The 18,870-nt window shown below is 41.4% G+C and overlaps 1 protein-coding gene across 12 annotated transcripts in view; it reads right to left on the bottom strand.

The window, feature by feature from the left end:
- Positions 1–8,212: 8,212 nt before the first annotated feature.
- Positions 8,213–18,870, bottom strand: part of LOC311065043 (uncharacterized protein) — a 59,899-nt gene continuing 49,241 nt past the window's right edge. For all 12 annotated transcript variants that reach the window (XM_084085218.1, XM_084085212.1, XM_084085223.1 and 9 more), the window contains 4 exons: positions 18,079–18,246; positions 14,564–14,713; positions 14,129–14,178; positions 8,213–11,282 (listed from right to left, as the gene is read on the bottom strand). In XM_084085218.1, the coding sequence (XP_083941344.1) occupies positions 9,400–11,282; positions 14,129–14,178; positions 14,564–14,713; positions 18,079–18,246 (2,251 nt within the window). In that variant the 3' untranslated portion in view covers positions 8,213–9,399. The remainder of the gene's footprint in view (positions 11,283–14,128; positions 14,179–14,563; positions 14,714–18,078; positions 18,247–18,870) is intronic.

The raw sequence follows: 18,870 nt of genomic DNA, 5'->3' as shown, positions 1-18,870 counted from the left end.
AAATGAAAAACAAAAGTGTGAAAATACACTGTGAGTGAGGTTATAACAATGAACACACTGTATTATTATTATTATATTTTTATATTATTATTGCGACCGTAGGTCGCACTTACTATAGAAACCTGCTCCAGGTGTCCGTCCTGTCCGTCCGTCACTCCGTCACTCCGTCACACACGTCCGTCACACTTTTGCCCTGCTCATATCTCCGCACCCGTTGCCCCGATCCATGCCAGATTTTGCACACACACTCCTTACCTGCCAAACTACACCCTCCAAGGACCCCCGGAGCTCCAGGGACCCCCAGCGGCCTCGGGGACCCCCAAGTGTAGAAAATGACCACATGTGGACAAATTACCAAATGACCACCCCAACGGGGCTGCTCACGGGGCATTCCCGGGGACCACCCACTCCTGGTGCTCCAGAACGGATGCAAAAGTGGTGGCGCCCCCAGTGGAGGACCCCCTGCCACTGCAGCTCACATATACATGTGACCTACGGTCGCTTATCTCCCGATTAGGGAGTCTTACTGGTATAGTTTAGTGGTACAGAGGCCTTCTGGTAAGCAGAAGGTCAATAGGTCATCGGTGCACCTTCCTCCCAGCCCTGGTCTATGTGCCCAAGTGTCTCTGAGCAAGACACTGAACCCCTACCTGCACCACAAAGCTGAAAGTTTGTATGTTTAATGAATAAAAGCCTTGTACAGAGGCCTCTAATTGTTGTTAAAACAACAGAAAAATGTGTGCAGGGCTTTTCTGTCAATCGGTACGTACCTCGGCGCTGAGTCGGCTCTGGCGGCCTTCACAACGTTCGGCACAGCGACTCGATTGGCCCGCCTTAATCCTAATAGAATAATTTGCGACGCATTTTATATAAGATGAATAAACAGCGGGAGTGGGAGTCGATACTGTGGTGCTGGGAATGGAAGTTCGATGCTTAACAGTGCAGGCCACGGAGAGATCTGGCATTGCAGGATTTTGGGAGTGATTTAACGCGGTCCGCTCATGTGAAAGGCAGTTCCAAGTTGTTGACAAGGCAACGAGCTCTGGCCAATCAGAGACAGGCGGGGGAGGGTCTTTTCGTAACCGAGATGCAGAACTAGAGAACTACCCTTTAGAAACAAGACCCAAAAAACATGACCTACAACTAAAACTACCAATATTTACAAGCAAATGTACAGGAAAACAAGCCCAAATTCACTAATAATAAGCAGACATGGCAACACTGTGGAATGCTCTCCTCTTCATACACACACACACACACACACACACACACACACACACACACACACACACACACACACACACACACACACACACACACACACACACACACACACACACACACACACACACACACACACACACACGTTTTTCTGCTGATGATCCTCTTCAAAGAGCACAGCATGTTTTCTAACTGAGGAGGATGATCAGAACCTACGCACAGTGCGTGGGGCACCACGGTGCAGAGGGGGCACCATGGTGCAGAGAGGGGGCACCATGGTGCAGAGAGGGGGCACCACGGTGCAGAGAGGGGGCACTTCGGTGCAGAGGGGGCACCAAAATGAGCCACGCCACTCATTATAATAACTAAATGATGAACTATTTTATTTCAATGTAAGATTAAAAACAAAACTACAATTAGGCACCATTAAACCTAAAATAATCATGACCTGGATTTGCTCATAGCTGAAGCGGCCCCTCCTCCCCGCCCGGTATGGCAGTGAGTGAGTGAGTGAGTGAGTAGCTGTTAATTAGTACTAACATTAGGACAGATTGTGAAAGTAGCCGATCTACACGCTGAAACGTGCCGCGATTCATCACATTGATCACAATGTGTCGAATGTGAACAAGTTATGTGAACAAGTGTGAACAAGTGATGTCACTTACACGACACCATTATTACCACTTACATGATAACATTATTACCAACTCATACCAGGCAATGTATGTACAAGGCAACAAATCAAATTAAGTACAGTGGAATTCTGATTTTACATTTAATTACAATGGGCCTCATGCAGCAATAAGTTCCTAAAATTTCCTCTTACATTTCTTCCTAAGTGAATTCCTAAGAGAAGTCAAGTCTCATTCATGACGTGTTCTTAAACTGCCAAATTGTTCGCACCTGCTGTTCTTATGTTGATGAATGTAAAATGGTAAGCGCGTGCTCGTCTATCACAATCAGTAGAGGAAACGCCCTTAAATCCCCATATAAGGCAGAATGCGGAAGAGCCGAGCCGAGCCAACCCACACACACACACACACACACACACACACACGAATACCAGTCATTTCGCCCATTCCGCAGTTCGCCCAAAAAGTCGGACATTTCGCCCAAAAAATCGGACATTTTGCCCAGACATTTCGCCCATTTTCGCGGACATTTCGCCCATAGATAGTGAAGCTAGCTGGCCGTTTGTGTGCAAGAATGAGAGAGGGTTAGGGTTAGATAAAAGCTCTCTCTCTCTCTCTCTCTCTCTCTCTCTCTCTCTCTCTCTCTCTCTCTCTCTCTCTCTCTCTGTGTGTGTGTGTGTGTGTGTGTGTGTGTGTGTGTGTGTGTGTGTGTGTGTGTGTGTGTGTGTGTGTGTGTGTGTGTGTGTGTGTGTGTGTGTGTGTGTGTGTGTGTGTGTGTGTGTATATATATATATATATACACACATATATATATATATATATATATATATATATATATATATATATATATATATATATATATATATATATATATATATACATACAATACAAATGAATTTCATATTATCCAACTGTAGAATTGAAGAAACTTTGAGAATTAATTATTTTTGCACAAATATGTCACACTTAAGAACTCAAAGGCCAGTCTAAGAGTGCTCATCAGTGTGTGTAGATTCTGTTCTTACTTGAGAACAGATCACAGCTAAGAAAACATTGGAGTATACCAAAATCTTCTTGAAAACCTCTTAAATGGGTCTAAGAAAAAAAATCCTCTTAAGAAAGTGTGCGTAGATTCTGTTCTTACCTAAGAACAGATCACAGCTAAGAAAACATTGGAGTATACCAAAATCTTCTTAAAAACTTCTTAAGTGGGTTCAAGAAGAAATTTCCTCTTAAGTACCGTTGCTGAATGAGGCCCAATGTGTATAGGCTAGATACAAATCTTTAAAAAAGGATGTGAAAAGCTTCAATTGTTTTATTTTATTTTTACAATGCAATTATTGCATTACACTGATGTTGTCATAACACATAGAAAAAAAAGAAGACTATTTTTGTGTAGGAGCGTGAATGCCCCGCTGGGCTCTCCTCTGCTCTAGTGCAGTGTTTGTCAACCCTGGCAATCGGACCTTTTTTGTGCCGTGAGGATATGCTAGGTGTGCCGAATGAAAAAGAAAGAAATCAACCCCCTCCCCCCAGAACAATAGATGCGTCATGGGCTGCTGCTGCCTTAAAGGCCCGTTCAAAGTCCCTAGATGGGTCTGAAACGTGCGTCAGGGGGTGAGGGATTCCGTCCGTTCTTTACGGACACATGCATAGTCGCTCACGTTATTTAGGGGTTATTTTATTTATTTGAAAGTGTACAGGCGTAATACACCTATTCATCCACTAGATGGCAGTTGCGAGAGTATGTACCGTACCATAACGTTGCCATGTCTGCTTATTATAAGTGACTTTCGGCTTATTTTTCTGTAAAGTTGCTTGTAAACAAACAAGCAATTTTTTATTGGTGGTTGCGGTTTTATTTGGGCTTGTTTCTAACAATTACCAATTATTATTTAAACCAGTGATTCTCAAACATATATTGTATATCTGCTATATCCTAGTCGATTCTTTTGGGCTTGTTTTCGTAGACCTGGTTGCTTATTTCTCTCACAAAACCTGGCAACAGCGCAGCTGGCAACAGCGCAGCTAACAACATGAAGCTACCATTGTAGCATCTAGCCAAAACAACGCAATAAAAGACACAAACTAGTCCACAAACTAGACAAAAACAATGGTTGTCTACAAAACGTGAGTTTCGACCCCTACTGCACTGTGCTAGATTATTTGTATGTGTGTGTTTAACTTTAGGGAATGGCTAAGTAATTAAGTACATTTACTCAAGTACTTCCACCAACGTGGGTCTTTTTTTTGGAGAAAGAGGGCCCGAGGAAAACTTTTTTTCCTTATACTGCCAACGGGCGCCACTGGTACTATAGGCAACGTAGCTGAACGTACACGTTGGCCTGACGGTGAATGTCGACTGCACGGAAGGAAAGACTGTGGCCGCAGGTGACGGAGGGGGAGACAAAAACGACAACGACATACGTAACGAGCGCCGGCGCTCGTTACGTATCCTTACGTCCGACTATAAGTGATACTTTAGCCATTGCTCATCGTCCGTCGCGGACACACATCCAGTGAATCGACCCTCGCACATATAAATGTAAATGTTTGGCTTTGTCTTCACGGGGCCATCACCTGTACTCGCCTGGCAGGTACTCAGGGGTGAAAGTGGGTCGGAACGAGCCGATACGGCGGACCTGAACGTCGTACCTGCAAAGAGGGGCTGTCCTGTACTAATGTTTGTGTCCAGAATCACTGCGCCGCGGCAGCCTACTCACGCACAAAATATATGACACAAAAAATAGTACCATGTGACAGAGGGGTCGAAATTGAACGAAACCTGCTCTATATGGTAGAAATAGGTCAACAATACAAATGACGCTAGTTTTTTAAATTTATTTATTTTTAATGAGCGGCCCCCACCAAATCTACTAATCTACCGGAACTACATTCATATTTATCAGAAACGGACCATAACTCTGACCACGGGACTCGGGCAATCAATTAATACCTTTGCAACCACTACATTAATGATGTAAGTATTTCCTACAGAAAATACTCAAAAAATCTTAACTAACCCTTTAAGACCGGGAACGCATCTGTGTCACTTTTTTCCCCTTTGGGCTATTAAAAAATAGCAGATATACAAGCTCATAACGCGGCACCGAGTGCCGCGTTATGAGCTTGTATATCTGCTATTTCTTAAAAAAATCATGAAAATGTGTGCAAATGTTGATATATATTTTTTAACAAAAAATGTTGCTTCTGGGGATTCTACAAATGTCTACAGTTTCTATATGAGTGGTTCTCAAACTTTATCATGTCAAGGACCAAAATTATATGTATTTGGCCGCGAACCCCCATCTCAAAATATGTTGTTCGAGGGATCCCCCAGAAGCAAAGATTTGAGTTACAAATGTTCGCTTAAAAATATATGTCTATTCAAAGATTTGCACACATTTTCCCAATTTTTCAAAAATAGCAGATCTACAAGCTCATAGCGCGGCACCGCGCTATGAGCTTGTAGATCTGCTATTTTTGAATAGCCAAAGACATCTTAAAATGACACTGACGCGTTCCCTTACCGGTCTTTATGGAAATGTGTAAAGGAGAAATGTAAGAAATGAACCTCAACTTCTCACCAGCAGAAGGAGTCAAGTTCCTTGAAGCTGGTTTGTATAAAATGGGAATGAAAGTTAACCACCTGTATGAGCAGTGGTGAACAAAGTACTCAGCCACACAGTACTTGATTCAAAGAATAAATACTCCAGGTCAAACATTACTCAGCTACAAGTGAAAGTTGCTCTGTCAAATTTGTACTTGAGTTCAAATGAGCACTTGCTCAAATATTAAAGAGTATAATGCTTTTAAAAGTATTATTGAAATGTACATTTTCTTTTTAATAACTGTATCGAAATGTAGACTCCCCCCCCCCCCTATTTTATACAGGCTTTCCCCTTTTCGTGAGCAAATAAAATACACCTCTGTCTTCTTTTATAGCCCAGTTGGTCAATCTTTAGCTAACATTTTAGTACTGTTGTCTTGAGAAAAATAAATGGAATCAGCAAAACAAACTGACATACATTCCAGGTTCTGACCCTTAAATAAATGTGTGATTAGAACACTTGTAGCACATTGTTGGACAGTGGTGTAAAGTACATTTACTCAAGTACTGTACTTAAGAACAATTTTGAGGTATTTTTTACTTTACTGGAGTATTTCCAATCTTCAGTACTTTTACTTCTACTCCATTACATCTCAGAGGCAAATATTATACTTTTACTCCACTACAATTATTTGAAAACTTTAGTTACTAGTTACTTTGTAGAATTTGATTATTATTACAAAACATACATTAACCACTTCAGCCCTATATACATTTAGGCAATTTGAAAATAGCAGATCTACAAGCTCACACCGAGTCACTTCTTACTGCGCTGCGAGCTTGTACATCTGCTATTTTTGAACATTTTAGAAAAATCTTGAATCATTTTGAATTGTTTTACCATAAATCTTCTCTTCTGGGGGTCCCTGGCACAAAACATTTTCAGTTAGGGGTGTGCGGCAAAATACGTATAATTTTGGGGGTCCTTAAAGGAATAGATCACCCAAAAAAATATATATTTTCTATCAACTACACAGCCCATGAAGCCTTGAATTCATGGAGATTTTTTAAGTTTCTGCCGCATTCCTGAGCCAATAATTTGATGACCGGCAGGAGACTCATAGAGCCTCCATTGAGTCAAAATAATCAATGCAAAGAATTTCCAGGAAAGGCAAGCCACCAGCTTAAAGGACAACTTTGTTTTTTTACAACCAAGGTTTATATTTTAGCTTGTAATTAAAGTAAATAAATGATGAGTGTAATTTTTTTTTCATTTACTGCTTTCTATAGTTTTAGCATTTTTTGCGATATTTTTTACAGTGGGCGGGGGCATTCTGTCCGGTGGCTAAATATGCCTTTTTTTACACAATAAAAAAGGTCCGGCTGTCTGAGATGGCCAGATGTGAGTTATTGGGGGCTAGAAGAGCTCCTGTAAATAATAATAACGAAAACGCCGGGTTAATGTGTTAAAAAAATACATATTTAGCCACCGGACAGAATGCCCCCGCCCATTGTGAAAACACTGTAAAAAAGATCGTGAAAATTGCTAAAACTATAGAAAGCAGTAAATTTAAAAATTTTAACACTCATCTTTTATTTACTTTAATTACAATCTAAAACATAAACATTGGTTGTAAAAAACCAAAGTTGTCCTTTAAGATGGTGGGAAGGCATCCATTGTGCGTTGTAAGCCAGGCATCATGCAACGATGCTCTCTTCAACCTGTGTGGCAGCCGGTATGGTGTCTGGAGGCCCTTTGATCCCCTTTTAAATGTTTATATTCAGCAGGTTGACCCCCCCCCAGAGATACATAAGGCACAGATGATTAAATACAATATGAATACCAGATACCATAAAATAAGATCATAAAACCCATCCCCCAAGACTAAAATAAAATAAAACTAAGGCCTAACTACCCTCAAACCCAAACAAAATATAAAACACTGTACAACAGACAACCAATAAAATGACCCCCCCCCCCCCCAACAATAGCTCTACAGTAATATTGCAATTCGTAACAAAACCATCTTCTTATCAAAAATACAAAATACATATACATTAAGTCAATGATGCCACATTTAATGATAGATTGGTTTATTTACACTACAAAACTGTTTTAACATCTTCTCAGGATTTTATGTGCATCCCTGACATTTTTTAAGTTGCTTGATTCAATATTTGGATATTTGATATAAATGTTATCAGACACGCCCCCTTATATAAACCCATAGAGTACAGAAGTCCTGACGTCACTCGTTCATTCCCAGGTTCGTAAAGTAATTTCTCTATGGAGAATAACATTGGGTCATCATAGAATCGTCTCATATAAGAATTGTGGTCCAAAAATAAACAAACTGTCTCGGCAATATTGTCAGGGAGGAGGTTCTGTATCGTTTATGATAGTCAGTCACTTATATTTGATACAATCTGTTTCTGGCAAAAATGTAACTAATTTGGCCGCAGTAACATTACAGTTTTCTCACCGTCAGTTGATGCTTCATATCCATAAGAGTCAAACCGCCGGGGTCATTTGTTTATTTTTGGAACACAGTTCTTATTTGACTTAATATTAAATACGTCTATGGGGATTCAGAATGGGGGTGGAAAACCGCGAACCAGGTAGACAAACCTAGGATGTGTAAATTACGTCAGACTTCGGTGCTCTATAGTCATTTAAAAACTCCAGAAGCCTGCAGTGAAGAGAAACACTAATTGTACGTTAGTACCCGGACCCTGCTCTGTTTTAATAAAAAAAACACATGAATAAAGTTATGATATTAAGTTAAACATTTAAAAAAAGCATTGAATGTTTTACTTGTAGACTTTATTTTGTTTTCTCTTTGGTACACAAACCACCTAAAACAGTACAGGCAAACAAAAAGGACCAAATAAGTAAAAAAAAAATAAAAAATTTAGAAAAATACCAGAAAGCAAAATCCAATCAAATAAAACAAAAATAAAAATAAGGTTATGAATAGATCAGTAAACTGTGGATCTGTAGAACCCACCAGAGATACATACTGCAGCACAGAACAGATATCAGGTCAACCACTACCGTCACAAATAGAAAGAAATCATGGGCCATTTACAACGTTTGAGAATATCAAAAGGCCTGCCATTGGCTGGAATAGGGGGGGGGGGGGGGACTGTGACTTTTCAGGGGAACTTTCAGGGAAGGGTCAGGGAATTGTGAAGACTTAGGCTGTCTGGCTTATCTGTAAATTACGTCTGGTGTGCAGCTGAATATTCTAGAGGAACGTGGCATTTTACGCACCGTGTGTCCAAAATGAATCTCCAGAACTGTTGTTCCTCATCATAGAGTAGAGAGGTTAGAGGCAGCTCCCTCCACAGATATAGAGAATAGGACCACAATGGAAACAGGACTTGTTTTGTGTTATCCTTTTAGCCTAAAAGTCTTGTGCTGACTGTGCTGTTTATATTTCTGACCAATAAAGTAATCAATCAATCGATCAAGTCTCTAGGAATGTTTGCAACCTTAGTTCATCATTCAGCTGATCTGCATCCTTCCAGTTTGTCGTGGTCAGTCTTTTAGTCAAATATCCTGTTAATATGATCTGCTTTGTTATGTTTAGACCAAGTTCCTTCCATCGTATGATTCAACAGACACATTACAGGATCACAACCAACAGTGTATCCAATGATCTTTCACAGAGATTGTGCAACAACTTACTTATGTGCAAAAAAACGCACTTGAAAAGGAATTGTTTGTGTCCTGAGGTCATAGTCAAAACATCATGTGTTAAATCCTGAAACAACCAATCACTCTGTTGAAGTGTCCTTGAGCAAGGCATTGCACCTATCATTGCCATTGTCATTTTCTTTAAGTTGCTCTGGATGACATAAAAAGGGGGACGGAGGTATACATATAGTGATCCATCTTCAATGTGACCAACTTGTCTTCATCTTCAGAAGGATAAGAAGAGAAGCAGTAAGTTTCCTGGGTACTGAAGGTATTTTAAGTACATCAGTACAGTTCTACATCAACCCAAGATGTTTCGAGAAGAATGGGTCGGTTTCACAGAGAAACATTATCATGCTTGAACTTGCAGCAGTTCCTTTGCTCCTCACTGCATCGATGACAAACCGAGCCTTGTTATGTTTCACTGGCTCTGCGTAGGCCTGATCATACTCTTCTTTTATCATAACCTTCGTCTGGAAAAGTTTGTCCAGGAGATTGTTGAGGACGGGATCTGAGATTCTGTCGATGAAGCTGCTCCGCACATTAAACAGTCTGTCTACTGCTGGAAGACTCAGAGTGTGCTGAACTTGTTGTTTTCTTAAAGCAGCAGCTGAGAGTTTCACATGACCTTCCCATAAAGGGATGGAGGTTTCACTGTTGCTTAGAAGCAGCCTAACATGGCTAAACCTTTCCTCTAAATTAATGACAAATGTTGCATTGTAACTGCAGTAGGATGAATCATCAACTTTAAATTTGGCCTTATTTGGTAGAATTATGATGGAATCCTCTTGTGGAAGTGGAGTGGAAGTGGAGAGGGTGTAATCTTGCTTTGGGATTAGTTCACATTGAGGCATTTCAATGTAAATCTCCTCTTGTATGCTCATTCTTTTGTTCACCACTTCATGCCATCTAACGTTCCCAGGCAGCAGCAACACATACAGGATTGAACTTGGATCATCATCATCGATTGGTGGTGTATAAAACAGTAACACCCGTGCCTGGACAGGACTGGGTCCGTACAACATCTCTTGTACGTACAAGATGATACCAAATAAAGATAATGCAGTTACATCTATGATAACATGAGTTTCTGTGATCACATGGGGTTTGATCAGCTCAAAGCTATCATCATCCTTCACATGGACAACAGACAAGGATTTGCCTCCACCCATGGAGAGGATTTCACAATGTGGAAATTGTAACTGACACACAGACCCCTGAGAACCTTTGATGTCAAACAGTGGTCCTGCAGGCCTCTTCGTGCCAAGCTGGTATAGAAGCCCTCTGTCCCAGGGGACTGTCCTGTAAGTCACATCTCCCTCTGTCTCCATCTTAAACACCAGGTCGGTCACGTTGCATTGGAACAGTCCTGCTTGGGTGCAGTGGAAGCTGTAGCTTTCCTTGTTTTCTACAACAATGATATCAGGTGTAATTTTCTGTGTTTTGTCCAGTAGTGTAACATCATTTACACTGTGGGACCGCTTTACTCTGAAACTTGTCATGTTCTCTAAACATGGAATTTGGCTCAGTGAGGGTAAGCTGTGAGAACGAGGCAGAGAGATGGATTCTTCTATCCTTAAACCACTGAAGCATGAATTTAGATCAGTTTCATCTTGGAGCTCCAGAGAGGGACACAGAGACACTGAGACACAGAGACACTCCTGACACAGAGACACTGAGGAAGCAGACTTAGTATAAAATGCTGGGTAGAGGGGTTGAGTGAATGTGTTCTGGAAGGTGTACAGGTGTGTCAGTGTGTCAGAGGACACTCTGTAGAAGGACAGAGCCCCAGCAGGGCAGTCCAAATACACTGCTACTCTGTGGGAGCCAGAGGGGCGGACAGGGAGGTCAATGGGCCAACTATTGTGTCCGACAGTGTATTTGTTAGCATCATGGTAACATTCCAGAGTCCAGGACTTGTCATTATATCCAAAATAACTTCCTTTCCTGTTGAATTCTCTGTAAATCACTGCTATGTTAACTGTTCCGCTCCATTCTACCTCCCAGTAAGAGCATCCAGTCAGACCCTCTGTACACATAACAAATGGCCTGTCATCAAACCTGTCAGGATGAGGAGGATACGACTGAGCCTGGCTCACCCGTGTCACCTTTCTGTTGTTCTCAGACAGACAGAGGTTTCTGTGTGCTGTGTTGGTGTCCAGTGTGAGAGGATGGAAATCTGATGAGAACATAAGTCAGTAAACATTATAAATATAATTCGCTCACACGCACACACGCAAGGGATCCATCATCCAATCATCAACAATATCACCATCGTCATCATCATCAACCTTTATTTGACCAAACAAATTCATGCAATTTGTGAGCTTGCAGCTATTTTTGGAATGTAGCCGATCTAAAAGCTCACAATGCATCATGATGCAACACTTTGTGAGCTTGTACTGTAGGTCTAGATGTTCAGTACTAGATGTTCAGGCCGCTACGCAACCTTCACATCCAGTCACCGAGTTATGGGCATTTTTCCTTTGTTTTATTAAAATTTAGAGTAGCCAATTTAAAAAAAAAAATGTAGTAGTTATGCCAATGAATTCCTCCCCACACACATTTCTGTGTTGTCACTGCTGTTGTATCCTACTGACTCACCTGTCAGTGAGGAGCCCCCACCGGGAGGACGTAGAGCCTTCGTCCTACTCCTCCCGCCCAACACTCCCCGCTGACAGGTGCCACCCCAGCCCGTAGGAGTATGTGCAATGACCAATATCACCCCCCTCCCCGCCCGGCTTCCCTCAATCAATCAAAGATCATTCATAATAATACCAGAATTCAATAATTCATAATAATACATTGAGTAATTACATAAGATGGAAAATATAAGATATAATTCAAGCAGGATAAACAACTCATTCTATAGTCCCTAATCAAACCAAAAGGAAATAGGCATAACTTTAGATTTAGTTATGAAATGATTTTGGAATCCCGGATCGGAATGATTTAAATAATGTAGGCTATACAGACATTGTCCATGAAAGCAAAGCAATTTTATTTGTAGAGCACATTTGTTGCGTCTGAGGGCTTTCTTTGATCAGAGCTCTGGCCAGGGGTGAAGCGCTATCGCCAAACCGGTTATATTAATTACTAGAGTTTCGGGGGGCTACGCCCCCCTCAACCCCAGCCGCGCACGGGGCCCAGCGTGGCCGCGTGTATATTGGGGATGGAGGCGAGTGTTAGGCGTGCAACAGGCGGGGGGGGAGGTAGCAGTGTGTGCTGTGGAGGCTGTTGCTAACTTGCTATGAGGCAGAGAGGGAGGTAAAGAGTAGACAGCGTGGCGACGTGCACAGGGGAGCGGATAGTGTGGCTGTAAGTACAGGAAGAAGTAGAGGCAGCGTGTGTAGACATTGTAGTGACCTGAATGGAGCGTGGTGGTGGAGAAGAGACGCAGCAATGCAGAACTGTTGTTGCGCGTTGGCGACGTGTTGGTGAGCGTTGGCGGCGTAGAAGCATGTGTGTGTGTGAGTGTGTGTGCTGTGTGTGTGTGGAGAAGGGACGTTGTGCCGACTGTATGCAGTGGCGTGGTGGTGAGGAAGAGGGGGTGGAGGGAGTGGTGTTGGTGTTGCCAGGTGAGCGTGTTGTAAGCGCGGCGGGCGCGAGTTTCAGCGAGGTGTAAGTGAGGCATGTAGGGAGAGAATGTAATAGTTATGCAGGGGGTCCGCGGTCAGCCCGCTGGTGGCCGGACCCCCTGTAAGTGTAGGGGCGCGTGGGGACCCCCGTAGAAGAGGGCGGGGCCCTTGGGATGGGTGTTGTTTGTTTGATGTAGGTGGTTGCTTCTTTCTGGCGCTGGCTGTGCAAACCTGGCAACCCAGCGCATGCTGGCGGTGGTGTTACACCAGAAATGGTTCCTGGAGAAAATGGTGACCAAAAAACATTTTGGAAAAAAGGAAAAAAGCCCCGCACCGGCTGCCTGCTGTTGTGGTGATTAGGTCGTGCGCACGGTAAACGGTACGAAGCTGCCTCCCCTTCCGTTTTGTCCGACATTTGGTGAGTAGAATTAATTATGTTGCGCGGTGGAAAAGGTGTAGTGAGCAATGAGATGTCCCCTACGCGACGCGTAAATTCAGTGCGGCCGCCGTGGCGAGTCAGTTGGCGACATGTGGTCTGGCGGTGCGTTGTTTATTCGATAACAGAGCTGTGGGGTGTCCGCACCGAGGGTGCGGAAGTCGGTCGCCATTTATATAGTTAGATATAGCCACAGTATTCTCTTTTTGTCATCTGTCTCCTATAGTCAGTCAGACCACTTGAATGAATGTATTTTAGTTATCACAGTTATCTCACAACTTCCCACTTGAATCAGTCCCTGTGGCAAGTATGATGATAGCTAGACTCTTAATCCATGTGCTCCTTGTATCGTGGGATCGAATGCCACTGAGACATAGATTTTGAAATTATTTTCTCAAATAAAATGGTACTTTTTACTGAGGTTAAGGTTAGGAATAAGGTTAGGGTTAATAGGCATAATTTTACTGAGGTAAATGTCATTGTTATTTTTTAGGGAAGGGTTAATCTTTTTTTTTAGCAGATCTTCAAGGTCACAATGCTACGCGATGAGATGCATTGTGAGCTTGTACATCTGCTATTTTCAAATGATGCGATGCATTTTATTGATATAACAAGTTTGTTCATATAGAGTCCTATCCAGTGGTGTAAAGTAACTAAGTATATTTACTCAAGTAGGCTAACGTACTTAAGTAAAATATTGAGGTATTTTTTTCAATTTCCAATTCTCTTTACTTTTACTTCTATTCTACTCCACTACATCTCAGAGGCAAATATTGTACTTTTACTCCACTACAATTATTTGAAAACTTTAGTTACTAGTTACTTTGCAGATATTAATTATTATATCATAAACATACATTTCAAACATGTTAGTACTTATACTTTTTGTACTTTAGGTATATTTTGATGCCAATACTTTTGTACTTTCACTCAAGTAACATTTTGAGCTACTGACACACACAGACAGACAGACAGACAGACAGACAGACAGACAGACAGACAGATACTCACATCTTTTAAGGAGTTGAGGATTTGTCCAGAGATCTCCTCCATGTTTCACACTGTAGGAAGAAGAATATTCTTTAGAGACAATTGTACGGTTCAATTAAAAGTACTAAAAGTACTACCATTATTAAATTGTAATGTAAATATTTACTAAACATAATTGAAATTATGACTTACTTTCCTAACCATATATTTTGAGCTGAAAAGGATTAAGTTTAAACTTTATGTGCTTATTTGGCACAGACATTGCACAGCAGTACATATGTATGGTATGCTGGATTTAGCACAAAACGTTGACTTTTCAGGAAATGGAAAGAATAACCTGTGTTCCAATTCATTGGAATCCATTGGATTCCCCCCCTGCTGGCCTACCAGTCATTGGAGCATGAAACAAGGGAATCACTGCACTAACCAACATGAACACAGTCCAAGTCTACTCACTTGAGAGTTTCCAATCCAGAGAAGTTCATCAGTCCAGAATCCAGCAGGACTTTGGGGGTCAAGTGTAATTCTCTCAAATGAGAAGGATTAGAGCGGAGAGCAGAGGCCAAAACTTCACAGCTTCTCTCTGACAACTGGCAGTTCATCAGTCTAAATGAAAAATAAAACACCAGACGTTTGAATGTCTAATGTACATAAAACCTGCTTACAGCCACATATTAACCCTTGCATTGTGTTCCTGCATCCACTTGTGTAGGAATGTGCCTAAGAGTGTTCTTGAGTGTGTTCTTACCTGTGTTGTTCGTGAAAACCAAGTAAGTGGGTCATAAGAAGAAATCTCTTCTTAAGAATGGTTGGTGAATGAGGCCCATGTATGTAAATGATCAGATTAACTATAACAATGACACATCTTTTGCCAGAGTATAAAACATTGTAAATAGTAAAGTTTTCAAATAATTTAGTTAAATGTACAATATTTGCCTCTGAGATGTAGTGGAGTGGAAGTATAAAGTATTAAAAAAGTGGACGTACTTAAGTAAAGTAAAATTACCTAAAAAGTTACTTTAAGTACAGAACTCGAGTAAATGTAATTAGTTACTTTATACCACTGGTCTGTATTGTGTTTGTCTCTAGCAGATGTCCGATCTACTTCACTTCGTCTTAAATTGTCCATCAATTGTCCTTTGTCCTGTTAGGTCTTATGTATACAATACTGTATACAAACCTGTCCTCTCTGTTTGCTTGATCATCTGTTGTCAACCTGTTGCTGTCTGATACCTGCATGTTGGAAGATTAAGTAAAGTTTATTCTGTTTGTTACACCTGCTCTTTCCACCTGTTTTTGGACTGGAATGGACTGTCTGGGTTTTAGAGTAAAAACAGGTGGAAAGAGCAGGTGTAACAAACAGAATAATCTTTACTTAATCTTCCAACATGCAGGTATCAGACAGCAACAGGTTGACAACAGATGATCAAGCAAACAGAGAGGACAAAGTTTGTATACAGTATTGTATACATAAGACCTAACAGGACAAAGGACAATTGATGGACAATTTAAGACGAAGTGAAGTAGATCGGACATCTGCTAGAGAAAAACACAATACAGACCAGTGGTATAAAGTAACTAATTACATTTACTCGAGTTCTGTACTTAAAGTAACTTTTTAGGTAATTTTACTTTACTTAAGTACGTCCACTTTTTTAATACTTTATACTTCCACTCCACTACATCTCAGAGGCAAATATTGTACATTTAACTAAATTATTTGAAAACTTTACTATTTACAATGTTTTATACTCTGGCAAAAGATGTGTCATTGTTATAGTTAATCTGATCATTTACATACATGGGCCTCATTCACCAACCATTCTTAAGAAGAGATTTCTTCTTATGACCCACTTACTTGGTTTTCACGAACAACACAGGTAAGAACACACTCAAGAACACTCTTAGGCACATTTGAGTGTTGATATGTTTGCACAGAAGCACAACATAAGTATTTTCTTCCATTTTCTTAAATTTTACAATTGTTTAATATGGGAATGAAATTACATAATATTTTTTAGCATATCTTTAGAGCAGTGGTTCTCAAAGTGCGGTCTGAGGACCTATGGGGTTCCTGAGGAAGTTCCAGTGGGTCATCAGCAAAACGAGGAACAGTTTAACCACTCTATTTTCTACAATAGCCGATCTACAAGCTCACAACACATATCATTGCTGCCCGTTTTTATCTTTTTAGCGGTGCCAGCCGCTCTACGCTTGACTATGTCCGTCCGTATGTCCGTTTGTCCGTTATGTCCGTTTGAGCCCGGATGTCCGTTTGAGCACGGGCTTTAAACAGCTATAACTCCAGTTGGCAGCATGCCAGCAAGTCCAAATTTGGTATGTGGACTTACACCACCAATTGGGACGAGCATTGATTGCTGAAGCCCCGCCCCGCCCTATTATAGCGCCACCAGGAGGCCACTGGCTCGGATGTCCGTTTGAGCACGGGCTTTAAACAGCTATAACTCCAGTTGGCAGCATGCCAGCAAGTCCAAATTTGGTATGTGGACTTACACCACCAATTGGGACGAGCATTGATTGCTGAAGCCCCGCCCCGCCCTATTATAGCGCCACCAGGAGGCCACTGGCTTTAAACAGCGCTTTACACAGCTATAACTCCAGTTCGCATGCCAGCAACTCCAAATTTGGTATGTGGACTTACACCACCAATTGGGACGAGCATTGATTGCTGAAGCCCCGCCCCGCCCTATTATAGCGCCACCAGGAGGCCACTGGCTTTAAACAGCGCTTTACACAGCTATAACTCCAGTTCGCAGCATGCCAGCAAGTCCAAATTTGGTATGTGGACTTAGACCACCAATAGGGACGAGCATTGATTGCTGAAGCCCCGCCCCGCCCTATTATAGCGCCACCAGGAGGCCACTGGCTTTAAACAGCTATAACTCCAGTTTGCAGCATATGCCACCAAGTCCAACTAATACCACCAATAGGGACCAACTGTAATTACATAAGCCCCGCCCCCTCTGTCTTCCCATTGGCTGGGCTTTAAACAGCCATAACTCCAGTTCACAGCATGCTACTGAGTACAAATTTGGTACGTGGACTCAGACCACCAATAGGGACGAACTGAAATGTAGTAAGCCCCGCCCCCTCTGTCTTCCTATTGGCTGGGCTTTAAACAGCCACAACTCCAGTTAGCAGCATGCCACCCAGTCCGAATTTGGTTTGTGGACTTACACCACCAATAGGGACGAGCATTAATTGCTGAAGCCCCGCCCCGCCCTATTATAGCGCCACCAGGAGGCCACTCATCAAAGGCACCGCTTCCTTCACACAGGGTGCGATTTTTGTTTTTATTATCAGCTATTTTTGAAACATTTCAAAACCCACCCCCACAAACCTCCAGCCCGAAAAACACCCACAAACTCCCATATACCCCCCCACAAACGGTAAAATAAATTCTCTGTCTGTCTGCAACACAGAGCAGAGCGCACACCACGTTCCTGTCTCAGCTTAGCTTGTCTGTGACACCTCTATTTGCCAGCTCTGTTGTTGCTGGATCCCTGGACCTCGCCTCGCTTCACCTGCCCGGCCAGATAAACTTCAGCCATAGTTTTTGCCTGTTCCGTTGTTATATTTCTACCTACTTCTACCTTTTTTGTGTTTGCTCTGCTTGGCAGGCATTAAATACTTCGATTTTTGTCTTATTCCTGCCTCTGTGTTTGAGTCTGCGCTTGGGTTCAACTTGACTGTTCAGCATAAAAAGAAAGAAAGAAAGAAAGAAAGAAAGAAAGAAAGAAAGAAAGAAAGAAAGAAAGAAAGAAAGTGTATCTCAATTGTAATTGTAACACGTACTGTAGTCACTGTACCTTATCATTATTCTAGTCAAAGTGTGTCACTATGATATCAACCTTATTCACACTCTACAAATAAAGCATCACCACAATATTCATACTGTAGTAATCACATGATAAATAAATGATGAATTAAGTTTTGTAAATGAATATGACCGTAGAGTTTCCAGTCTACAATGAGGATTCTTCAGTGCATCACACAGCGGATCCAGGTTCAGCTTGCGGTTAGAACTTAAGTCCAGGTGTCTTAGATGGGATGGATTAGAACTGAGAGCTGAAGCCACAACTTCAATGTGTTTCTTCTGGAGGTCACAGCCAACAAGTCTGTAATGACAGATTAATGTAAAATAAGAAATGATCAAACAGATCAGCCAAGTTCACTGTCAAGGAAGTTAACTAAGAGATCTTCTATGTAGTTCTCCAGACATTAAAGGAATATTTCACTTTAAAAAAAGATTGGGTCATTTTATCGTCTACTCAGGCTTTTGTGAGCACTACGGACAGTTTTTAAGTTGCTTGATTCAGTATTTAGATATTTGATATTAATTTTGTCAGACACGCCCCCTTCCTATACAAACCCAGTGTAACTTCAAACTCCATTTTAGCCATGTTAGATTCTTCGGAAACACCCGTTCTTGGTTCTAGTGACTGATATTGTCCCTCTAATACGTGAAGAGACTGTGTTCTTTTCTATTACCCTTTTCATTTATTTTAAATATATATATTTTGTTTTTCTTTTTCATAAAATAAATGAAAAAAGTAATCAAAGAAACACCGCCCCTCACATATTAGGAGGGCAAGATGAGTCACCAGAACCAAGGACAGGTGTTTTTGATGAATCTAATATGTTAAAAAATTGAGTTTGAAGTTACAATGGGTTTGTATAGGAAGGGGGTGTCTGATAAAATGAATATCAAATATCTAAATACTGAATCAAGAAACTTAAAA

Source organism: Gymnoscopelus microlampas, assembly GCF_963454915.1.
Source record: "Gymnoscopelus microlampas genome assembly, chromosome: 17".
NCBI classification, from domain to species: Eukaryota; Metazoa; Chordata; class Actinopteri; order Myctophiformes; family Myctophidae; genus Gymnoscopelus; species Gymnoscopelus microlampas.
Note: the sequence above shows the minus strand (reverse complement) of the source record. Positions and strands in the feature narration are given on the sequence as shown.